Here is a 26,274-nt window from a genome sequence, read left to right as displayed (position 1 = left end):
TGTGGATAAACCACGTAAATAATGATAAAAGCAATCATAATCAAACGTAGCAGACATATCAACATATTTGAACATTTAAAATCAATAAATTCATTAAGACAGCTGCATAAAGAATTTAAGGTCAGTCCAGCTTTGTATGAATAATGCGACAACCCACATGTACAGTACATCTTCTTAAAGGGTGCTCTTGTAACTCACCTCTTTATTATTGTTTTATTCACTGTCCTTTCAGAGTTTCTCATTGATTGTGTTTACAGTGACGTATAGCATGCATATTTCAAACAGCAACAACACTGTTGGTTTACTTTAAAGGTATTATAGGAACACTACAGGTGGCAGGGTGTCTGGGTGTTTCTCATGCTCTGTCCACAACCGCACGTTGCTCTTTGTCACTGTGATCACAAAGGTGTGTCTCTGCAGAACTAGGCTACAGTTGATAAAAGAGAGCAAGGCCACTGGCTGTCCTTCACCAATAAATTCACAAATTAAAGGAAAGAAAGACAGAAAACAAATGCCGGGTTCAAACTTTTTAGTCGCCCGTCGCGGGTCGTTGGTGGATGATTTGAATCGTTTCTTTCATCCGAACACAGCGGAGACACACAGTAGCAGCAGGCAGCCACTGGCTAGTCTACAGCCATCACTGAAGCTGCAGCTAAGGGGGAGTGAAACGGGTGGGGGGGTGGGGGGGTAGTGGAGTCTGTAGCCCCTCCCCCTCGCTGTTGCCTTCATACACACACACACACACACACACACCGCTCCCTTTTCCCCTTTTCACCACTTACTAAGCTGGCTCACTGTCTCTCTTACATATGCACACAGTCAGGCTTGCTCACACACACACACACACACACACACACACACACACACACACTCGCCCTCCCTCCTTTGCTTTCCCCTACTGCACACACACACACACACAGTCACACACACTCTCTCTCTCTCATAAATGCACACGCACACGCAGCCACAGTCAAACCCCTCCTCTGCTTTTTCTCCACACACACATGAAAAATACACTCTTGTCTTTCTCTCCCACATGCACACTCCAGTTTTCTCTCTTTCTCCCTCTATCTCTCTCTCTCTCTCTCTCTGTCTCCCTCTCTCTCTTACAAACGCACACATACACACACACACACACACACACACACTCACACACAGCCAACCCTCCCCTCCCCTCCTCCCTCTGTCAGTGCAAAGTAGAGCGAGAGCAGAGAGCCACCCGTTCATTTTTTTTCTCATTTGTTGTCTTGCTCTGTCTCTTCGGGCTGAGCGAAGGGGAAGGGAGGATTTTTCTTGCTGCCATCCAGCCGTCCATCTGTCCTTCCAGGAGGGGAAAGATAGCAGGGGACACCGAGGGGGAGAGAGTGAGAGAGAGAGGGGGCAAGGAACAGGAGCAGGACTCTCTCGCTCCATCTGTCTGAGAAAAAAGGTGAAAGAGAGGAAAAAAAGAGGGGTATCAGAGAGGGGAGAGGGAAGGAGGCGCCATGGGTCAACTGTGCTGCTTCCCGTTCTCTCAAGCAGAGGAGAAAATCAGTAAGTGTCTGCCGCTCCTGTCTCCATGTGTGGGTGTGAGTGTTGTCAAATGAGAGAAACCAGTTCTATTGATATGCTGACTAACTGGTGAATGTTAAGTGGGAGGAACTGTATGCATGCAGGAATATGCACCCAATGCCTGTGTGTGTGTGTGTGTGTGTGTGTGTGTGTGTGTGTGTGTGTGTGTGTGTGTGTCAGTGTCTGTGTGCCTGTATCCCAATATGTGTTTGTGTGCATTTAGTCTGCTCCATTATTGTATGTGATCCTGTATATTTATAGGGTAAAAGTGTGTCTCAGTCATATTTCAGCTGTTATTCAGCTCCCACAGCTAGGTGGCTTTGCCTGGCTTATGATATGTGTGTTCGTAACAGGAAGAGATAGTTCACTCATTTGAGACACTGACGCACCTTTGTCGTCTTCTCGTTGCAAAAAAAAAAAAAGAAACTTTGGTTTTATCTTTGATTTCTTACATGCATCTTATGGATTTTGTTACCATTTTGATACCACATGCATGTACAGGGCTTTAGCAGCTAGCTGGATGTTTGTTCACTAAAATTGCTTTGTGTTAGCAGTCAATGTCGTTACTCATTTTGGTTTTGTGAATTTTTAAACATTTAAACTTTACATACTTGTAATTATTATGATCAAGTAGTTCATTTAACTAACATTCATATATATATATATATATATATATATATGGGTGTCCTATATAAGTCATAGTTTTATTTCTTTTCCCATTTTTATTAGCAGTAGTCTCCGCTGCTTAGTAAATATGGGGGAAACATCAATGAATGGGAAATGGAGGCCCGACGATTAAAAATACTCAAACTGTTTCTCCTTTGCTTTCATGGTTATGTATTTTTAGATGTGGCTAGTAAAGCAAAATATGTTACATGTCAAAAATAGCCACGTTTCCATAAAACGTACAAATTAATTGTGAACAAATAATTTAATGCCAAGAAAAACATCAAGGGAATTAAGGTGTGTTTCCTTAATATCTGTTAAGGAAACGAGGCATAGCGTCCTGTGTGTGGGACTGATGACGTAATGTTGCTATGGGCAACCAGCTTATTTACTGCCTAGTTTTGCCAAAGTGAATTTTTACATTTGTACCTACAAATCCTTATAAATTGTTGCTTTGCGATGCTGTTTTCTGTCTTAACCCTCCTGTTATGATCATATTTACGAGCATCTTTTTGTTTGGGGTCAATTTGACCCCAGCAGTTTAAACCTCCACAGAATTATTATAAATAAAATAGTTACCAAAGTTTATGTGTCTTTATGTTTCTTTGTTGACGACCTAAATAGCCCTTTAAATAAAATATATTTAAAGGGCGACTTTAGTATTCCTATTACGCAAAAATATGCAAATCACCATAAAATCTCACCGATTGACCTAGAATTGGAAAGAATATTCATTTTTGGTGTTTTATTATTTCTAAGTACAGATTTTTGTTATTTATAACTGATGCATTACAAAGTGTGTACAGGACATTGAAAACACATCATCATGTGAATTTCATGTTTACCCGGTAGTACCCATTACATTAGGAAAACTCATTAAATATGAAACAAAAAAATGATGTTGATCATTTATTTAGAGACATTAAACATTGACTGGGGTCAAATTGACCCCAAACATAATAGGAGGGTTAATATCGCCATTCCATTAAAAATTTTATTTAATGAAATAATAGAAAATAGGTGATACAGGCAAAACACACAGACGAGTGTATTTCCATTGCAAGTTATTGCATTTCCATTTATTGAATAAAAAAGTATCCATCTCAAGTGAGCGTAATAGCTTTTTCACATTTCTATGCCTCCATGCCAGCAACAGCTGTGGCTGTAGGTGTTATGTTTTTGGGTGGTCCATCTGTCCGTATGTCTGTCTGTACATACATACATACATACATACATACATCCATGTGCCTGTCCCATTTTTGTGAATGGGATATCTCAGGAACACCTGGAGGGAATTTCTTCAAATTTGGCACATATGTCCATGGGGACTCAAGGATGAGCTGATAAGATTTTGGTGCTCAGGGGTCAAAAAGTCAAGGTCCCTGTGACCTCACAAAACACATTTTTTTTACCATAACTCAAGAATTCATATGCTAATTAGAGTTTCACACAAACATCTAATTGGATAAACTGATGAAGTCATGACATTTTATATCCAGTAGGTCCAAGGTCAGGCTAAAAAAAGCACTTTTCTCACCATTATCCAGTGCCATACCTCATCATTTTCACTTCCACTTCCTCTCCCTGGATGACAGCCAGGACAGGGGGCGTCCTGTTCCTCTGGTAATCCATCACATTGGTTTTGCTGATATTGAGCTTCAGGTGATTATCGTTGTGCCATGTGACCAAGCTGTGTCACATGCGTCAATCCCTTGTACATGTCTGTAATCATAGCCTCTAAGTCAAAGTCCTCTCTGCCAATATTATATGAGCCCAGACATTTAAACTGTAACTTGCCAGGTTCCTGGAGGCAGTAATTCCAGCTGATATTTTATTCAGCATTTGCCTTCTCAAGCAGTTTTTATTCAATACAACAAAAATGTGCATAAAAAAGGGCAGTAACTCAGTTATAGGCAGTTTTTCACCGGCATTGTGTAAAACTGTGAGTAGCTTCCGCACTTAAATGTTGCATGTCCACAAAACAGGAGTGCTACAAAAATTGCAAAAATAATCAGATTGATAACACTATGTATGCAAACTAATATGCAATTTTCCCTCCATCAGTCTCAATAATATTGAAATGATGCAAACAAGCATGAGTCTCTGCCTCCCTAACTCCCACAATTAACCACAGATGGTTAATAAAATGGCCTTCATGAATATTGATACGCATGTAAATGTGTTTTTATTCCATCCTCTATGTGAATGAAAAACGCAAAGCCAGTGCAAGACAGAAAAGAAAAATTTCACCATGGCTGCAATTCAGATATGACCAACCAAACGAACAGTTTGTTGTTTGACAGCATGTTGTTTGACAGCATGTCACAGCACAGTTTAATGCTGCCAAGCTCCAAGAGCCGGGCCCCTTTTTAAATTTCAAAATAAAAAAAATAAAGTGGGATGCCAAGAAATATTTGGCTGCACACTGAAAGAGGGGCACTGATTAGGGCGAGGGATACAGATCGCAGTTCTTTACACTTGAAGAACATCTCAGCTCGATGGTTTGAAAAATGTAATTACTGGCATTGTGCTTGAAAAGGAAGATGCTGCAGCTGACAGGTATACTAAATGAGGCTTTTGTGAAGCACTCACTCCACAGCTCACAGTCACGGTCATAGCACATCATGACGCACCGTAATGGCAAGCCCTTTTATAAACCTGTGGCATTCAGTCCCATTGCTTAACACCTTCAAAATGTATTTGTGACATGCAACATGTGAGCCCACATTGAAAATTCCATGCAGATAGGGAGATGTTTTTTGCTCAGACTAGCATTCAGAGTAAACCAGCAAATAAAAGTCTGGATGGTTCCTCTGGAGTGTATTACAAGTCTGTTTAATTTGATGTGGATCAACCAAGAATTCATTAAAAGTGTAATTAAAACATTTTACTTTATTTCACTGCTGTTCCTTTGGAGTCTCCATTTTTCAGTGTCCAAAATGTGCGCATGAATCAGTCAGTGTTTTCATAGAGGAGCACACATTCTGATGTCAAGCTTTTATTTATTTATTTATTTATTTATCTTTTTAAAATAAATCTTGACCTTTGTGTGGAGAGCGGTGTATGCGCTGTTAATACATGAGGCTGCAGGAGCTGATGTCAAATTAAATAAGTATTGTTGAAGTTGTCAAGGAACCCCTCGACATTATAAAAGACAAACACAAAGTACAGATTTTTCAACAGCGATACACAGTGGAAATTGGCTGACATGTCTCACCGGAAATGAATTGATCTCCGGTGGCTATTTACTGGCACTTGATTGTGTTTTGATTGAAGCTTTAGCAGCGTTTCCTCTGTTGATTGTTTTGGGTTGTTTTTTTTTTTTTTAAATCTGTCATGCAGTGAGGTAATTTAAGTTTCGGCTGCATGTCCATCTCAGCTTTGGTGCTAATGCCGATTTTAAGACTAAAACTAAAGCATCTTATGCAGATACTCTAATGCTGAAAAAACATTCTTGGATGTCTCATCGATATGGAGGGGAATGTGTTGGAAAATGAAAAGTTTTGGGACGCCAGCGGCTCATGTGGTCGAGTGTACCATGTATTGTTATCAAGTGGTCCAGCTTTGATTCTGGCTTGGGACCTTTGCTGCATGCCATCCCCCCTCTCTCCCATCGTTCCTGTCGATCTTTCCAAAAAACAAGGAAAGAAAATACTTTTTTTTTGGCTTCTTTCCATGTAATACTCCTCACCTTGTTGCCAATTCACACTACCTCCCCCATAATGCTTCCCAACCACAAACACTGCTAGTTATTGTCAGTGGGAGGACCGTCCAAGCTGGAGAGACCGCTGTCAGGAATTGAACCTTCACTCATTGCGGTTGTGAGCGGACAGCTAGCGTTTTTATGGTGCACTACCCGAGTGCCCTGAAACAATGCTTTTTAAGGCAGTACTTTTGACTAGCTATGATGATGGGAGGGGGCCAGCCCATAGAGCTAAGGATACACCGTTCCCCTTGTAGTGTTTGAAGGGTTGAATTGCATTACAGTTCCTTTTTGCCACAGTGTGAGAAATTAAAATTGATCTTAATTAGCCTTGTTTTGATACTTTTTGCTGCTAGAAAATCACCCTCCCAGCATGACTGCTCCTTTAAGCTGTAGTTTTATAACCATTTGTTCTAAGGTTCTAGTCTGTTATGAGAGGTTAGAAATACAGCATGTGTATCTTAACACTGCTGACCTATTGGTTGGATTACATGTTAATTATTCAGTGACACTAAGGAAATGATTTGTGCCCTGTACACTGTATACATTGCACTTGTTTGTGTCTGTGTGTGTGTGCTTCAGATAGTTTGTATGCAAACTGTATAATGTAATAACTTGGTCACAGAAAGCACCCTGTCATAAACGCAGACTTTGACACTATGTTGAAATAGCATTTATGGAAATAGTGTGTATGTGTCTCTATGTGTGTGTGTGTGAGTGTGTGTGTGTGCTTTTATAGCACCGATATAGCCAGAAATACAAAGTTGTGCCGCCTGCACTTAGTGCTACTGTTTGCGTTTTCACGACTAGCCTAGTTCTTTCTGTTTCTCTTGCTCTCGCTTGCTTTTCCCTCTTTGTGTGGCTGCCTCTCTGTTTGCAGCTGCATCGCTACAAACACTTGAGCCACTGTGGCCTACTTCTGGATACAGAGAGGGGAGACGGCAGGGAGAGAAAACTAATGAGGGACGAGGAGAAACGGTGATATTGAGACAGGGGAAGAGAGGGAGAGACACAGAGAGAGAGAGAGAGGGTGTGTGTGTGTGCAGTAGGTCACATACTACCCCTGTGATGTGGTTGCAGCCACCGGCGTGAGCATAGCAAGAGGTGCATGTGGATGTGTGTGGATGTGTGTGTGTGTGTGTGTGTGTGTTTGTGTGTGAATCCAAGCATAACGGATTTGACAAGGCGTCACACTGTGGTGTTAGCAGTCACTGCGGGTGAAAAACAAACACACTGTCATTTGCAACAAACACATCACTGCACATGCACACATTTGCCCACACTTACACATGTACACTACCACAAGCAACTACACAATCAAACGAGGACTTAGCTGTGAAATCCATTATGGATATGCGTACACGTTTACAATGGCAGCCTTCTCGGTGCAGCTTTGGATGTTGTTTCTTGAGGGCATATTATGTGTCTTACCAACCACTGTGGTTTTGAAACCACACTGTGAAACACACTGTTAACAGCACATAGTTGCATAAATAGTCCAGTCATTAAACTCTGCTGTAGCGAACAGTTGCCTTATCACTACTTCGCCACCACTTTTTAAAGAGGACATGCTTGATTATTTCCGCTTTCCTATCTACACTCCTCATATTCTAAATTGGTCGGTTCACAGGTGGCTGAACAGATTGCAAACATTTTGCTTAGAAGTAGTCACCACTTTGTGTCATCACATATGGATAGAGTGCTGTTGCTCGGAGTCATCTTTTTCTAAGCCAGCGTACGCGCCGAACGGCACACCTTTTTGGATTTTTTTGTGTTCACGCTTTTATTCGCACTCTTGCCATCAACAGATAAAGTCAGCTTTTGTCTTTAATGAAGTGGCATCTTCACAGTGAGTGGCAGAAAGGCAGCTCAGCATGTGATTTGCCAATGCAGGAGCTATTCTTCTGCACTAGCAATGCAAATTAGAAGAGAAGAGAGGTGACCTTGACAGGAGAGGACAGATGATTTCATTTTTATAAAAATGCAACACATTTGCAAGACCTTGGTATGACAAATGAAAACTTTCAGTTTGCAACTGAGTTATTTCCCAGCTCAAGTGGGGATGTGCATGTGTGAGGGATTCAGGGAGAAATGAAAAGAGAGGGAGATGCACAGAGAGTTAGAGAGAGACATTTTTATGTGTAAGAGAAATACAGTCAGGTAGGATGAAGGAGCAGGGAGGAAGAAGGACAGGCTCAGAAAGAGGGGAAAGTGAGAGAAGTCATGTCTGTGCATGTCTAGTGAAGCATACAGTTTGCTGACCACATGTGATGAGAGTGAGAGGAGGAGGAAGAGATGAAGAGTGAAGATGCAGGCACCACTCCTCAGTTCACATCCATTTCTCCAGGGTCTCCATTCTTTCACTCCTCAGTCTCCGTGTAAACTGACTTTCTTTCTTTTATACACATTGTCCTTCGTTCACTCCATGACACGCACATACGCACACACAAATCTCTCCACACAGTCTTTGTTCATGCTACTGGATTCCTGAAGTGTGTGTGTGCGTGTGTGTGTGTGTGTGCATTTGTGTGTGTGCAAAGCCGGCGACAGCTCGGTGAACTAGGTCACCATGGTGACAAAGCCATCCCAGAATACTGAATGACTGACTGCTTTAGCCCCAAGTCAAGTCCTGACACAGAGGAGGGAGACACAGCTGGGCCTAAATCACCGTACAGTTGACCTCAGACTCGTCCAGAAGGAACAATGGACTGAGCTTTTTCCTGCAAAGTCACAGGCCTCACAACTCCTGTCGTCATCTGACTCTGATATGTTAAAGTTGATCAGCTGCAGTGGTGTTTTCCCCAATGTCTTCAAAGCAGTTTATTATATTTGGACATTTGTTTGTAGGTAAAAAAAAGAGACATCCTATTTATTATGTGAAAGGGACTAGTGCAATTTAAAAAAAAAAAAAAAAAAAAAAAAAAAACAGAAGAAGAGGTCAGCCACCTATGATGACTGGTCGCACAATCACCGTGTCACACACACAGCAAGTGGCATTTGCTCAAATAAATGAGCCTATTAATGCTTTATATTGCCTTTATATTGCACACATAAAGCAGGTATTTCTTTGCCTCAGTAGCAAGCTGGAGTGATTGTCATCTAAAATTTAGCAGGAAAGGCGGCGCCAAAGGTCACCCAGCTGTGACGTATGCAATGTGTAGCTAATTGTTTTGTTTGGAAAGCGGCCGCATAATTCAGTGAATCCAGTCCCACTTAAGAGAAAAACATATACAGATGAAAACGTTCAAGTTTTAAATGCCATCATGAATCACAGACGTAACAGGAATGATTATGTGAAAACCCCACGGCAGAGTTTGACCAGGAAATCCATATCTGGGCAACAGTTTGTGCTCCACGGTGTGTGCATCTTCTGAGGCTTATTCACAATTTTTTTTTAAAATATTCATTTGAATGGAATGATTTCAATTCATCTGCCTTTTCAGGTGAAATCAATTTGAGATGTAGATGCTTTTAGGGTCCATTCCAGCTACAGTTTTTGATTGCATTTTCAAAACAGCAAGGCGCAACTGGTCTTCTTGGTCGCTTATTTTTCGGGGCAGGACCAGAGACGATCTGATATGCAGAACGGCTTTGACAGGACCACAGTGCACTTACCATTTAACAAATGCACTCAAGTGGAAAGATGTTATTAGTTGTCAGCATGGATGGATGAAGAGGGATGCTACCGGCATTTACTTGTAGATGATGCACTAAAAATAAAAATTTCACCATCATATCAAGTTAGCTTCCCTCTTGGCTGCTTGAACTGTGTGTTATGTGAAATACAAGGAGAGATTTAGTCGCTGACTGTCATAACAAAGACAAGTTATGCTGTTGGTTAAAGGTAAAGTGTCTCTCTATAGCATGCTAAGCTGCATGGCGGTTCTGTCTGTAGTGACTGCTATTGTGATGAACTCCAAGTTGACTGGACAGGGCTCTAAGGATGTCCCGTCATGGCTGCCTGTTTGGACAGAATGCGAAAAAGGTTAAGTCAAAGTGCAAAGTGCAAAAGTTAAGCATGTTCCAGTTTTCTGCTTGAAACTCACACACATGAAAAACACCAAACCCGAGGCACAGGTGAGCCTTGGGTTTGCGCGGCGTGTGGTGTCATTATCTCTTTTGAGCTGTGTGGCTCACAGCCAACAGTTCCACCTTGCTCAAAACACTTTGCTCAGCTCAGTTTAGGTTTTTACAAATTAAGTAATTAGGAGATGAATGTCTTTAATTCAAAATCTGGTGGTTTCTGGCTGTCAGATCGATCACCGGAGACACAAACCAACCCTTACTATACCACAGCTCGTCTCTCTCTCTCTCGTCTGTGGTAACAGAAACAAGTCACGGCTGTTCACACTCATTAAATAGCAAACGTAGTAACTGTCATTGGCCAACAATCACGCTGTGAGATGGAGCAAGAGGACCAAATGATGGCAAAATGAGGCATAACAGTTTTTTAGCCCGCTGCCTGTTAACACTAGACGGGACAGGCTGTTCACTTGTTCTCCCGCCAAGGGACTTTGGGAGACGTCCGGCCTGTCCAGCCTTACAGATTTAATGTCTGTAATTCATTTTATGCAGTAATTGTTTGTTCTTGAAATATTAATGCAACTGGAAAATGTAAATGTTTTAAAAATACGATGGAAAAGTTGAAATAATTTGCTCAAGCGATACTCTAAAATGTTAAACTGTTAAAATGATAGAAACAACCTATGCACATCATCATTCAGTGAAAACTTGGAGTGCGCATTAAATGCCAGGGCATGCAGTTTCCTTTGCTCTTACATCTTATTTCTCTGAGTATTTTTACATGGCATTCCACATCTGTAGTATCTGTAGCATCAGTAACTGGGAGTCACAAAGACGAAGGCAGGTGTTTCGTGTTTTCATTTCTGTACAGTCAGTTGACCCTGTTGTCTGTGGCAAGGCAGATGACCAGGTTACACATTGCCTGCTTGTGCAATTTCCTGTTTAACTTTACTTCCGCCTTACCATAAATACCCTCGCCATGTATTGAAGGCATGAGTGTTAAAATAGCTTCACTTGAGTATTGATGGCGTTCAGTATTTCAGTGATGAATCTAATAGCCATTTAATTGCTGTGCACCGGAGGAGGAGAGGAACAGACGTTCCCACTTCTTGGCACCAACGCCCTGCAGTCCATTGTTCTGGCATGAAGGAGGGGAGTTTGTGTGGAGAAAATTCTCAAAACTATAATTATTTTCCAAAGCAGTTTTTTTAGAAGTCTAATAATACAGGCAAATAAGGCCACATTTTTAGTAAAACCTCATAACATTTACACCATGCCAGAATATTAATTTCTAAATCTCAACCCTCAGTCGTGTGTTGTAACTGAGAATTCGTTTTTTTATTGCATGCACACATCTCCTGTTAAACAATAATCTCACTCAGCACAATCTGCATTTGTTGTGAAGGTTCTTCCACAATGATCTTCCACTCCAGTATCTCGTGAAGCAGAAATGCATGCCGATTTCACCAAGATCTTCGCTGGCTGGAGGGCATTTCTCTCAAACCAAGATCAGATACACACTGAGAATGAGCACAGTGCAGCGCAGTGACCCTGCTGCAGTCACGGGTTCACTGCCTTTCTCAAGGACCATTCAACAAAGACAGCGGGCATTGTAGATATGATATCAACCACTCTTTAGTCAGAGCCTCAGTCCTCAAGTTTTAAAGGGATAGTTCACTCATTTTGACAAATGTTCTCTTCTAGCTGTTCTGCAGGACAGTAGTGGTGCTATCTTCCTCTCATTGTTTACTGAGTGCTGGATACTGGCTGGATGCTCCAAATGCTAACTGTTAGCCTCCTGCCACGGAGGTTTACTTCCCCCCAGCTAATATTCTTAAAAATAATCTCATTTGGAGCATCCAGCCAGTATCCAGCACTCAGTAATGATGAGAGGAAGATAGCACCACTACTGTCCTACAGTGCAACTAAGGGAAGTGAAATTATAAAAAAAAAAATCTTTAAATGGAGGAGCTATCCTTTACGGATGGCACCGACAACCTCTCCAGTCATTTATTAGCTTTTCTACCTCTTGCCTGGTCTTGTAGTATTCAGCATGCCCAGGTGTTGGATTTTTGTCATGTCTTTATTGTGTTATCTTAAATAAGCTCATTTCTTGGTCACAGAACACCTGAACATACTTGGGATATGGTCATGCAGGTAATGCTGAAATGTGTGTGCACCTAACACAGTATATATAGTATTTACTGCCTGGGTTTAGCTTTGTGGTAAATGTTTATTCATGTGTTAGAGGGTTATGAACTGTCTTCAGTGCTGTGTGAATGTGTTGCGCCGTGCTGCAGTATGTGTCCCGTGTCTGAGAGGGCCTCTGGTATTTCCTGAGGAAACCACTCCACCATTAGGGCCGTATAAATACCCCCCCCCCACCACCACCACCACCACCCTTCCTAAAACACACCCGCTGTCTCCTTCTCCTGCTACTCCTCTTTTTCCTCCCCTCCTCTTTTCCATCCTAATTTCTCCACCTCTGCCCTCCCTCTCTGTCCTCACATGCTCCTTATCCACCTTCCTCATTTTCCTTCTGCTTTCCTCCCCGTCTTTCTCCTTCTAAAGTGTCTAAGGATGTCTTCATGCTGCAAAAGTACACTCGCCTTCCTTGTCTTCACCTACTCCCACTGTGCTACCTTTGAAGATTTTTACTCCTCCTATTTTGTGCTCCTCTTCTCCCTCCTGTCTTTTCCTCCAACTCATCCTCTTCCCATTACTCCTTTAATATTCCTTATCCTCTTCCTCCTATTACAAATGAAAGGCTGCCTGGAAATCTTTTAGTAAGGCTATAATGGAGTCAGTTCATTTGGAATAAGAGTATATTAGTCACGGCAGCAAATTATTAGGCTGTATAGAAACGTAATCAGTTTTGCTGCTCTACCCAGTTTAAGTGTTTGAAGTCTGTTTCGGTTCTTTGCTGTGGTCCTGGGTCCTTTTTAATAATGCAAGTAAATATGGAGTGCTTGTGTAGAGTACAGTTTGCGTCACCAGAGCAGCTACTCAGCTGGAACAGAACATTACAGAAGAAATCCCCCCATCACATAAAGTACAAAGTATTGAAAACTGCTGACTTTAAATCCTGGCAGGCTGCAGCAGAATGTCAGCTGCGATCCAAGCAGGAAGAAGGCAGCCAGGCTTTTTTTTTTCTTTTTTTTTTTTTTCTGCTTCACTTTCTCAGGTTCTGGAGAAGGGGGCATGCTAAAGAGGAAAAGACAGAGGAAGAAGAGGGAGATTGAATGACAGTTCACCCAGACCTTTATGGTTTGGAAATGGTTTTTACACAGCACAGAAGAGATCACAGAAGAGCAAAGCAAAGTAAAGCAGAGCAGAGGCGCCCGGAGTGGAACTGCTGAGAGTAGAGCAGATAGCTGTCACACAGAGATTGTGCAGACTGACGGCTCACTGACATTGCACAGTCTGATCCCAAACAAAGTACGTACATACCAACAGCTCCGGCCGCCTGTCTGCATGTCATCCTGTCTGAATGACTCCATGACTTCAGCACTGAGGCAGAGGAAGAGGTGGAGAGTTTGCGAAAGAGGAACGTGCAGAGTGAAAGGACAGAATAAAACAAAAGGAGAGAGATGAGAACAGAGCCTGTGGAGAAAATAACAGATTGATGTCCGCTTTGCCCTTTGACACAGACCAGCATATCCTACCCAAACAGGGCTACACAGTTTATGGTCTGGATTGCACCATATGTCCAAAGAGGTTTACCCTGGGGTTTATATGAAGCAACAGTAACAGTGATATTGGCAGAGAGAAATACTGAGACGGAGAGAAGGAGCCGAAGACGCAGAGGTCGAGAAAGTGTCAGAGTTCTCGAGGCTTACCACTCACGAGAGAACAACAAACCTGAGAGAGAGGGCGAGGAAAAGAGAAAGCAAACAGGTGAGAGATGCAGACAGACCTACAAAAAGACATGGTGGAGAGAGTGCCCGGTTCTCGTTCGGTCACCATGACAACACCACCAGCAAGGAGAGGGAAAAAAAAAAAAAGAGAGATTGAGATAAAGAGAGGGAGGTTAGGAAAAGTAAAAGCAGGGCTAGAGATGGAGGCAGACAGACTGTGAGGGGGACGGCGATATGAGGGTGAGTATGAGGGCATAAAAAAGGAAGTTAGATGGAGGAGAGTGTAACAAGGGGAGAGACGGGATAACTGAGAGAAACGGATGTGTGAGAGTATGCTGTGTGCGCGAGAGATTCTGTTCAGTCGGTGTATTTGTGTCTGAGAAAGATTAGTTGTGCCTGTGTGTGAAAGAGATATCTTTGTGCCTGTCAGCCTTGGCGCTGTGGAGTCAATCTATCTACAGTGCTGAAGGCTTATCTTTATCTGTGTGTGTGTGTGTGTGTGTGTGTGTGTGTGTGTGTGTGTGTGTGTGTAACCAGGTACAGAGGGCACCTTTATTGCGATTATAAAGAGTTTTTTGTTGACAAGTAAAGATTATGTAAATGGACAGATAAAAGAGGTATCATGCTCACACACACACACACTGCTTTAAAACACACACACACACACGCAAGAAAAAGGATTAACAAGGACATTTTATCTGGTTGAAATCCCTTTGCTCGGACGAAATTGCAAGTTTACACAATATTCTCTGGACACTGTCAATTCAGAGAGTATTGAACTGATCAAGTGTCTATTAATTAAGAGAGAACGAGGGAGAAGAAAAGCTGTGCTCGTCAGACAGGCTGATTAAATCCTGCTATCATGAGGCCAATGTTCACCAGAGGCACTTCGGCTGCTGTATTTACACGTGTGCTGCAGAGCTGACTTGCAGCTGGGTTATCCTCTTTCTGTGTCCAGGCATGAGCCAAGCGCCGTTTTGTGACGTTCTGTACTTTTCACCTTTCTACTCTGCTGTCCGAGAAGTGAAAAGCGATTTCACTCGTGGGTGCACGTGTACACAAAGCACACTACTAAAATAAACATAGCATGATCTCTTTATTGCATTACAATCTCAGTCCCAATGGAAACGATGAATATGAATGGATGTATAATGATAGGCTGTACTGCAGCCTTTTTTCCCCCCCGCGGGTTTGATTGCTCTGTTGCAGTGTAGGCCATCTTTGCCTTTGTGTGCCTATAGAAGAATATAAAGCTACTGTTTTACTGCGAACAGGAGTTCAGTTTTCTGGTTGATACCATTGAATGATGCAAAAACATGTAAGAGGGGAGACCAGTTAAAATACCTGATTCATAGCTGAGCTAAAAACACTGAAAACAGCTCAAACTGAAGCCAGGCTACTGTTGCATCCATATGTGTAACATTGCTGGTAGGCATGAAATCCACATCCTGAAAATGTGACATGAGCTAGGACACACACACAGTGGACATTGGCCTCTACAATTCTCCAACCAGTCAGTTTCTAAAGCAGTGGCTCATCTGATTTAGTCCTTCACCAAATAAATAAATAAATAAATAAAAATTCTACCACCCAAAAATGGGTAGTACCAAAAATATACCTCCTTGTCAAGCTGTCTGGCATTGCAACTGGTCCAAAAAGAGCAGAGCTGTAGCGTTTTATTCACCCCACCATTACAATGTGAGGTCTTGAAGTTTTTTGGGAACATAACACAGTCAGTAGCATGTGCAATGATTCCTTCAAAATATCCGTGTCCATGAAATTGTAACATAAATACTAACAAGGTAACTTCTTTTCCAAAAATACATTTTAAAAAAGCCTTTATTAAATTGGCTACATCATACTGAAAATATGAACAGCACATGTTTTGGTCATAGGCCGCCATCACCAAAAAAATCTTCCTTTGTCTATTGTTGACACCAAGATGTCTTTTGCTCTTGTGGGTTTTTTTGTGTGTGTGTGTGTGTTTGTGTTTATTAAATGTTTTCTGTTTTTTGCTTGTGCTTGTGTTGCAGATTTGGTTCAGAGCCCACTCCATGCCAAACGCACAAGTATGTGTCTTTCTCAAATCATATCTCTTCAAGTGAGGGTTGGGAAGGTTCCTTTTAAAATGTCACCCATTTCTGATTAAAGGCTAAAATGACACGCTGTAATGCCTTTCACTGGAACACTCAAATTCACTCAGTGTGATTACTTTCACTTCTGAATCACCGCTGATTAGATCATTTTCAGAATATGGTTTTAAAATCATATTGTATACCTAAGTGATTACAAAATTCATACAAGTGTACCCAATCTCACAATTTTAAAGGCCTTTTTATTCTGTGATTCTGAGAATTCTTTTGAATAATCACCGATAGATTATCTGTAGTCGTAGCTTTTTTTTCCTTCAGCTGTACATGATCACACTTAGTTAGCACTGTTTCTGAATACCCAACTGTACTATAATAACAATGATAATAATTAGAGTAATAATAATGATGATAGAAACTCTTTCTGTTGATTCCATAGGTCCCATATGTGGCCATCTCAGGTTCAGGTGACTTTATTTGTACCTGTAGGTAGATTTGTTTTGCAGCAAAACAGAGGGCGTCCATGTTAGTAAAACATCATAAACATTTGACAATAAAAACACTAAAAACACTGACAAAGTACATATGCAAAACAAAGATGTGACACAGACACAAACGGGTACTCACAAGCTTACTAAAAGACTAAAAACAGGACTCGAGAAACCACTAAAAGACCGTCAGCATAAAATCAATGTGCAAAGGGCAAATAAATAGTCTCCATAGATAAATAAATATGTGCAGACCATGCTAGGCTTTATTCATCTAGCATGTCTCATTAGTTTCATTTAAGTTGTGGGATTCAAAATGGACAGTTTGAAATACCCTGTGGCTAGTTTGTCAGCCAGCAGAGCGGGGTAGTGAGTTGGGAGACAGGAGAACCTGGGTTCAAGCCCCTGTATTAGCAAGCATCCATCACTGTTGTGATGTCCTTGAATCAATAACAGCTCGAGTTGAACTGTAACTCGACAGAAGCTCAGGCCCAGCAATACACTGATGCATCATCATTATTGGCTGATACTGGCCTTTCTCTGGCTGACTGCTGTTTCCATACAAATCGTCACCACTTTATCAGTACATTTTTCCAAAAAACTCCCTCGTCCAGACAGTGAGTTACATGTAAAAAAAAAAAAAAAAAAAAAAAAAAAAAAAAAAAAACACATGAAGGCAGGGTCAAGAGGTGCAAATACTATCCCACCAAATATTAGACACATGATTTAAGCAACTTTGAACATGAAATAATAGTTCAGTCAGATGCATCTGGTCCAGCAAAAACAAAATGACCAGTCTTGTAGGATTTCCACATACTACTTTGTGCAACATTCATTGGGAATGGCACAATAAACAGAGCATCAGGTCCGTTGCAGTCTTGAGGGTAAAAATACGTCATTGATCAAAGTTCACAGGAAAATGTTAAGACTTGCTCAAGGCTGCCACAAGCAGGCAATAATATAAATGTCCTTGGAGTGCTGTCTTTTTTGTGTGTTTATGTTTGGTTTTTTTTTTTTACCTTTGTGCAGGTGAGATTAAAAATCCGTCAAGGCTTACAGTCTGTCTTAATTACTTTCCTTTTTGTATGTTTGCTAATGTGCTAATAAATACATTTTAAAAAACAAAACCGTAAAACCCTGTAACCCTGCAGAAAGGCATCTCAGAGCACAGCCCATCAAACCTTGAGGCAGACTGGCTACAGCAGCAGAGGACGATGCCAGGTTCCACCCCTGACAACTAAAAACAAGATAATGAGGCTTAAGTGGGCGCATGATGACCAAAATTGAATCACTGGGGAGTGGAAATTCACCACCTGGTCCCATGAATTCTGAGAATGCCACAGTGTACGTCGGCTTTGTCGCTGACCAGGTGCATCTCTCACTGCAGTCTGTCATTTGTCAAATGGATACTTTCAGCAGGATGATATGCCATGTCACAAGGGTTCAAGAGAGTTTCAGGACCACAGTTGTCACTTTAGTTCACCCCAGTGGCCTGCAAAGTCCAATAGAGCCCCCTTAGGCTGGTGCCACACTGATCCATCGCTGTGTGAGTAGACATTTGACAGAGAGTTGGTCTCTCTTTTCATTTGTTTTGGAAATCCAGTTCTGTTTTCTAAATGGACAGTGATGTCTTTCAGTTCCACATTGTTCAGAAGCCCGTACTTTTCTGTCACCCAAAATCAATACACATCCAACAGGGATAGACGTGTCATCAACAAATGAACATCCCCAGGTGTTCCTATTAAAGTGGCCTTTGATTCAGTTAGTAGTAATACACTGTTTTAAGCACAAAAAGTGCACAGTGTATAAAAATGAATTGTGCAGTAACTATGCTACCTCTTGGCAGTATCATCCACACCCACACCGTCTCCTTCCACCGTTATGCAGACGACATTCAGATATACCTCCACTAAAACCAAGGAACCCACATTCCACCCAAACTGTTCAAAACTGCCTTATTTGCATAAAATCCTGGATGTCCAGGATGTCCAAAACTACCTGTTTCTTGGCAACTTTAAATTAGAAATTATCCTCTTTGGCTATCCGAGCTCCAGACTTCTTGCAGAAAAAGTCCTGGGAATTTAGCATCCTCGGTTAAACCTGCAGCCAGAAACCTCAGAGTAACCTGTGACAGTTACCATGCATTTGATGAACACGTTAAGGAAGTGGTACCAATCGTGTTCTCTTCAACTAAGGATTATCTCTAAAATTAAATCATTCTTATAATTCTCTGACCTGGAGAAAGTAATTCTTGCTTTCATCACCTAAGATCTAGGTTACTGTAACTCCTCACTAAGTCAGAAATCCCTCTCTCGCCTTCTCATTGTTCAGAACACTGCAGCAAGGATTTGATCTGGAGCCAAATGAATACATCATTTTAGCTTCCTTGCACTGGCTGCGGGCTAAATATAGAGTTGATTTTAAAATTCTACTTATCACTTTTAAAGTTGAGCATGGTCTCCCCACCACCTACACTTCTGATGTTTTAGTTCCCTACGAGCCAGAGCACAGTTTGCTAGCTTCAGCCAGGGCATCACTGACTGTACTTAATCCAGGCTGAAGTCAAAGGATGACCAGGCTTTTACTGTACAGGCCCCCAAACTGTGGAAAGCACTGCCAGATGAACTGAGGTTTGCCAAATCAGGATCTGCTTTTAAATAATTACAAGAAACCCTTCTATAAACTGGCTTTCTTGTTATTCGTTATGGTGTACTGATTTTTAATCTGGATATTTATGAAAGTGTTTTTCTTTTAAACTAACCTCTATTAACGGATTCTATGTACTTTTGTAGTCCGATTGGTTTTATGAAGGTTAACAGTTTGTGTGGGGAGCTGAAGAGACAGAACGCATTGGCAGAAATATCGTCTGGACCTAAAGCACCTATGAAAAGTATTTAAAAAAGCGATTTAAAAAAAAAAAAAAAAGAAAAGAAAGCTCAGCCAGACAAACACTGAACACTTAGAGATGACACAAGCTGTGAATCAGCGAGGAAATAAAAATAACAAGGGGCAGCAATAAAAGGTGTGCTCATGCAAACGCAGCCCCAAAAGAAAGAGCAGCAAGTTATAAAATCAATGCTGTTATTCTTGACGTTGCAGGTTCAACTGACTCACAAACTTGCAGGTTCGACTGTGACTCACAATCCTCGTCATCCTCACTTCCTCTCTCTCCTGTCTGACATCTCTCTTCACTGTACACTGAAACGATGAGGCAAACTTGGGAAATGTGTCTCTACTGCTTACATCACCGCCAGAGAACTAAACCTCTTTCAGATGGAAACAAATGAATGGGCCCAGTGGGACTTTTCCTTGGTTTGGTGTGGAGATTGACGCTAGGCTTTTGAGGATCAAATGTCAAGTTGGCTGCTGTTGTTTTTGAGGCATTGCCACTATGTTTGTGTGTGTAAGACTGACTGGAGTGACCTCCTGTTTGTCTCTTCCTCTGGATGGCTTATAGCCTGACTGGCATTCTTTCTGTCTGAATTTTTTACTTTTTGCCTCTTTCATTTTTTTTCAGGTTGACTGGGTGTATGTCTGTCCGACTCATCCGTTTGACTGGCTGTCAGACTGTCTGGTTTTATGTCATATTATGGTTTTTATCACAAGGAATAACCGCAGAGCAGTAAATGGTTTTGGGGATTCAACTCCATCTCCTTTCAGTAATTCCTCTGGGGATGCTGAAGTAAAAAATCATACACTGAAAAACCTCCATTATCTCATGCGCTCGGTAACTGTTGCATTGTGTCCATTGTTGACACATGCAGTCTATTGTCGTGGGATCCAGTCTGCGAGTGAAACGCAGTTATAAGCTTATTAATGGCATCTTTTCTGTTTTCATTTTCCAGCAGATTGGAGTGACAACAAAATTGGCCCTTACATGAAATGAACGCCCAAACACCATGGGAAGCTCATTTAAATTCACTCCGCTGCTAATAGCGTTAAATGCCACTTGAATTAAGATTTCCAATATGTCATTCCTATCACATAGCACAGAACACACAGCACTTGGCACAAACAAAACGGCCAGTGGGAATTCAGAGCTTCAGTGGGTGTTTTTTTTTTTTTACCGGAGTGGGGTTGATTTAAAGTTCATTTATATTCATAATGTCTGCACACACTGGTGTAAAGCAAACCTTTAATTCCATTGAGTTCCAAAAAGACTGTGTATGAATAAAGTCAAAATTTAACTGGTCAAACAATTCAGCATGAGGACGAGGGACTTCATTAACATGCAGTGTGTTAAGTGTAACTTTCATTAATCTAAAGTTATTTCTCCTGCTTGACTGTAACTTATAATATTATAATTGGTTTAGGCTTCGTCCGTCCATCACACACGAGCCTCTGCTGGCCTGTTGGGGGAACAAACTCAGGGGCGTGATGGATTTTGAAACTAAGGTCCTGCATTGTGAATGTAAACCTGATTGGCCCGCCACAGCGCCACCACCAGGCCAACAGTTTCACGCTCAGTATCACACACTGCTGGGCCAAACTTGATGAACCTTTGGGATAGTGGTGCGTTTTAACGTTGACACGCAGCATCTGGAAGGTAAAACTGATTGGCCCACCACAGCGCCACCAACAGGCCAAAAAGTCGACCACCTAAACATAGCACAAAAAAAGCAAAAGCGAATGCGTCACCCTGCTATTAAATACTGCTGTGTGAAGCAGGACATCGTCCATCTGCTTCCTGGGTACTTCACTGCTCCTCCGTCTCTGCTAAGCACTGCAGCAAGCGTTTATTGCGTCTGACTCCAAATAAAATGCATAAACTGCATTTAAAAAAAAAAAAAAAAAAAAAAGGAAAGGAAAGGTGTTTCTTTAGGGATGCCCACATGTTGTGCTCTCCCTCTGCTCCATGCACAGCGTCACCTGAGTTCAACTTCACGACAAAACAAGCTGCTCTGGTACCTGTCAGTGCTGGCTACAAACATCCACCTTTTACTGCCAAATGATGTGATAATGTGCATCATGGTTTGTGTTCGTGATTGGATTTGATCAGAGATGTGCCCATGTGTGCGTTTTCTCTTATTGTGTCCTCCTGTCTCTCCCAGGTGCGCGTCACCGCCCAGAGCCCGATGAGGAGGAGCTGCTGAGGGTCAGCAGGCGACTGGTCGAGGACGCCGTCAATCGCGCCTTGCAGCAATACAAACAGGAAACACTTCAGAACGGGGGCGGGCCCAATGCCGCGGCAGTGCAGCCGGCGAACAGCGCCGAGGAAACCACGGCGAAGATGGACACTACGGCGAACTCCACCACAGACACCAGGAAGTGACGGCATCAGACTGGGTCGCAGAGACTGAAAAAGCAGCCGCCCAGAATAAGTCAGCCGGGCCTGGCTAACCAGGAGAACAGTCAGTACGCCCTGGACATGAAGCCTGAACCAGCCAGCCAGCCAGCCAACCAGTCAGCCCAGTTTGCTGACCAGCTAATCCAGCTAGCCAGCCATGCTAGCCAGCTACAATAGACAGTCATTCCAGCGATCTGTCCCACTTAACCCAGCTAGACACACATGCTAGTAGATAAAGTAGCTAGAGGTCTATGCTAGCTGATTATTCTGACAAGCCAGCCAACTAACCTTGCTAGTTAACTCACTAACAACATCTGACAGTGAGGATATCCTCTCCTCATATCAGCTATCGGTCTGTATGTGCACACAATACAGTCCTGTAGAGAGACAGTTAAGGCTTAAAGGGAGCATTAGCTCACTATTTTACTGTGCCACTCACTTACTGCCCTTTAGGATTTGATAAATTGTATTATTTTTGTAGAAAAATTTGGTTTCCTGTTATGTGCACTTAAAACAGGACCCAGTATCCACACACACACACACACACACAAAATGTGACCGTCACCCTCCAGTTGATTGTTCTGGGTGCAATAAATCTTTTATTTTATTTTGAGCATCAATCTTCAAAACATCAGAGCGCAGACGCACTCGTAGACCAGATGTCTGCCCGTGCGCATGCGGTAGGCTGCAGGCTGGTGATCTGTGTGGCTGAAGAGGACGCGTAAGAACAACGGTTCGGCTGATTTGACTGACTGAGTCGGAGTCGTGACTGGTTGGATGCCTTCCCGTTGACGTTCAGATGTGTTGGACTTGGTCTGCGAGAGTTTTTGTTGATTGGGTTGTGTTGTGCAGCGAGACCAGGTTCAACCCACTTTCAGTTCATATTCAATTGAGGAAATGAGTCTTTTGTAAAAAAAAAATTTGCTGTACGTTTGGTATGAGACGGTCTGTTTGGTGCGAGGTGCTCTACCGTTGCCATATGAGTTGCACTTGTTGTCGATTTGGCCCCGGCTCTGTAATTATGTCACAGTTATAATCTATTGACCAGCTGTTTCCGGCTGAGGCCGCACTGAGACAATCAGATTAGGACACTAAAAAAAAAAAAAAAAAAGAGTTCTTTTTTTTCCCCAACCAGAAATTGCAACTCCATTTATGTTTTTTAGTGATGCATGTGCCAGCTTTTTTTTTTTACCGCCTCCAGAGTGAACTAGGACCTGCAAAGCCCCGTGGAGGATCTGGGCATACAAACTGCATGAATTTGGTATCGTTCTAGCACTAAAACAGACAAACACTAACTTTACAGAAGACATGCAGGTTAGGTGGATTGGACACAATAAATTGATAATAAATCTTATTGTTTTTGGGCCCCAAAAAGACCAAGAGGTGCTGGCTAGTGACAACCAGAATAAAGAATAAAGACCGTACCACCACTGCCACTACAGTAGCCCAGCCCAGTTTTTTGTTTAAAAGTTTGCCAAGTACACGTTCTCACACTAATATTTTTGTTAATGCCCAGGGCATTTCGTCTTGATAAATCAAACCATCATTTATGAGACAGCTTACTACTGGACACAGCTGTTTTTGCATCAAGCAGCCAAAGTTTTGTCTGATTATTTATGGTTATAGTCCAAATTAATTGATATTTGTTGTGCATATTTTGTCACTTATAGATGAATTCCATGTCAAAGTTTCCCAGGGCCGTGCGGTCAGATTCATGATTTATTTTTCTATTTTATTTTGAAATCCATTTTTAAATTAATTTGGAGTTTTTAAACAGTCTCTCGCAGGTGTGATGTAAATGTATTTTTTCCCAGTGTCTAACGCAGAGCCTCTTTGAGGGTCTGTTTCATGGAAGGTTTACAGTATTTCACTAAGTAAGCTGATCTGAGGAGCTTGTTCGTACAAATAGAGCAGTAGCAGCCAAGCAAACATCGGACACAGTTGATTTTGACGAGGATGAAGATCGCGTTCGGCAGACAGTCTATGCTGTTGCCTGAAAACCTTGCAGCTTTTAAGTTTCTTTCCGGAATTTCATCCAGAAGCCATTCAAAAATGTGTGGGCGTCAGCGTGAAATTAATTACATTTCTCAAGTTGAATTTTTGACGACAAGGTTTTCAACTTACAGCAAAATGTTCATAACGATGAGGATGATGATGGTGGCGATGATGTGACTGGTTGGCTGTCTGACCACAACAATATTATTATTATTATTATTTTTTAAACATTGTTTATCTGCTTTCATGCTGATGCAGCATAATAACCGCCAACCCTATAAGCTTTCTGTTACGCAAATCATGTTTGAGTTTCACTATTTAAAAAAAGCAAGAAATGAGTTGATTTTGAAATTAGTAAAAGCAAAGAGGACGTGGTTTTGCACGTTAAATTGAAGGGGAAAAAAGCACAAAATCATGATTTTTTTTTTTTTTTTTTAATTTGGCTTCAATTTTCAGAGGGGAGGTAAAGCTACATGCCATTTCATCAGATTACCACTGTTCAAAGTGGCCTTAATTTACTAAAATTGATGTGATATATTGCTTTTGTATGTGTTTAAGATGACGGTACTTAGGTAACATTTATAGACCTTAGAAAATATCGTGTTGGGCTGTGGGGGCAGTGCAATGGATAAAAATATATATACATTGTCATAACTGCTGGCCAAATCATCCACATTGCCTCGAAATGTTACCTCTGTGTCAAGGCCACAAACTTCAGTGATGTGATGGTCAATGAGTTTTATGAAATCTTATGAAACAGCGTCCCACTGTGATGTTCACTCTCTTGAATCTAGGAATGTACACGATTTGAGAGAGTTGCACTTGGAGCCTTGTTGAGTTCAATGTGAAAATCCACCCTAAATCAGAATTCATGTTCTTATGAAGTTAAATCAGTTTTTCTCACTCCCTCTTTCAGAATTTGAGTGGGGACTGTCTTCGCTGATTCAGTATGAGGATTATTTTCTTGTAGTATCAATGGGTGTGAATGAGGAAATGAGCTCATTCTCATAAAATCCACCATCCAAGTGTTGTCAGCGCAGGCGATGTGCACAAATTCAGTGTTTTTTTACATTTATGTTTCACTGTAGTGTGAATAACAGCTGAATTCTGTCTCGGGGTGGATTTTCTGTAACACACTTTCTGTTGAAGTTTTGATCTTGTACTGCCACCGGATCCTTAATCGCTCCTTAAAATCCCCTTTAATACACGTGTTGTTCGACAGCACTGTATGGCTAGTCTCCGTGTCGATCTGTGTGTGTGTGTGTGTGTGTGTTTGTGAGACTGTGGGAGTTTGCACTGTGTCTGTGAGATGTTTGATCAGCGTTTCCCCTCAGACGTTCTTGTCTCCATCAGTCAGGACAACTAGGAGCCGTTAGTGTTCGTCTGTCTGCACACATTTGTCTTTCTTTTCTGTTTGTCCCCATTTGTCCATCTGTGTGTCAGTTTGTGTGGGGGTGTGCTGTTGTTTGTACTGTGTTGTATATCTTGTTCTGCCATATTTCAACAATAAAACAGGATATGAGATTTGAAACCAATATCCTCTTTTCTGTTTCCTGATTTCAGTCTGGGGGTGTGTATGTGTGCAGAGGATGAGACTGCGAGTGTTTGTGCACAACTACATGCACCCCACCCAAAAACTTACCTTAACCCTCAATGACCAACTAACAGAAATTTCATTTTCATCAAAATTTAAAAAAAAAAAAAAAAGTATCTATTTTCTTACTTAGTACTTAGTAATTATTATTAGCAAATGTCTAAGGTTCATTCATATTTTGTAATGGGGAACAAAATGCCTTCATCCTGGTATCAACCCCAAGCCTCCACCCCCCACCATCCCTTAGCAGCAGAGAGAGTGCAGGGCCAGAGGGGTTGATTAGTTGAATATGTTAGTCTAGTTTGCCTGACTCATTGATCCTTCATCTGACTGAGGTTTGTATATGTTAGAGTCAACAGCCCCAGCCGCGGCTCTGAAATACCAGCAGCCTCACTGTGCTGTGTGTTGACAAATCCATGCCACTGTCCGTGGTGCTGAAGTAGCAGATGGATTTGCAAGTGTGCCTTTTTCTCTGCCCTTCTGTCAGTTTCATTTTGGATTGATAATATTCTCTAAACTATACACTATAAACTCAATTCTATACCACTGTAAGAAAGCTTTTTTGGCCCTTACTATTTACATACCCGGGGTTTCTCTTAGTTATCTGGCTTCAGTTAACCACACATCCGCAATCCTGATTTTCAATACCACAAAGCCAGTTATCAACTCACTAACTGAACCCAGGGTTTTCCAATCTACCAGTGTATTCAACAACGTTACGATACGTAGCGTTGTGTGATGTTGTCTCATTGAATGATATGTTCAGTCGTAACGTTTTGTAACAGAGAGAAACATGCCTTGGAGGTAGTTTTCCTCCGTTTTGTGGGTGTGTCAGAGGTGTTATCCAATCAGCATCAGCCTGTATTTAATGTTTAAAATGTTGCCCATCATTTGAAGAGGTAAAAGTATGTGGTAAGTATGATGATAGATCATACATATATTATTGTTTTTCTTCAATAATATGGCAACTTTTATTCAACTTAAAAACTTGAAACACATTTGTGTTGGCCTATGTTACAA

General features: G+C 41.7%; 1 protein-coding gene across 1 annotated transcript in view; it reads left to right on the top strand.

Annotated features, from left to right (window-relative positions):
* The window catches only part of akap7 (A-kinase anchoring protein 7), a 69,648-nt gene extending 44,453 nt beyond the window's left edge, over positions 1-25,195 (top strand). Inside the window, exons 11-12 of the mRNA XM_030046676.1 lie at positions 15,834-15,869; positions 21,430-25,195. Coding sequence (XP_029902536.1) covers positions 15,834-15,869; positions 21,430-21,650 — 257 coding nt within the window. The 3' untranslated portion in view covers positions 21,651-25,195. The remainder of the gene's footprint in view (positions 1-15,833; positions 15,870-21,429) is intronic.
* Positions 25,196-26,274: the final 1,079 nt, after the last annotated feature.

Source organism: Myripristis murdjan, chromosome 24 (genome assembly GCF_902150065.1).
Source record: "Myripristis murdjan chromosome 24, fMyrMur1.1, whole genome shotgun sequence".
Taxonomy (NCBI): Eukaryota; Metazoa; Chordata; class Actinopteri; order Holocentriformes; family Holocentridae; genus Myripristis; species Myripristis murdjan.
Note: the sequence above shows the minus strand (reverse complement) of the source record. Positions and strands in the feature narration are given on the sequence as shown.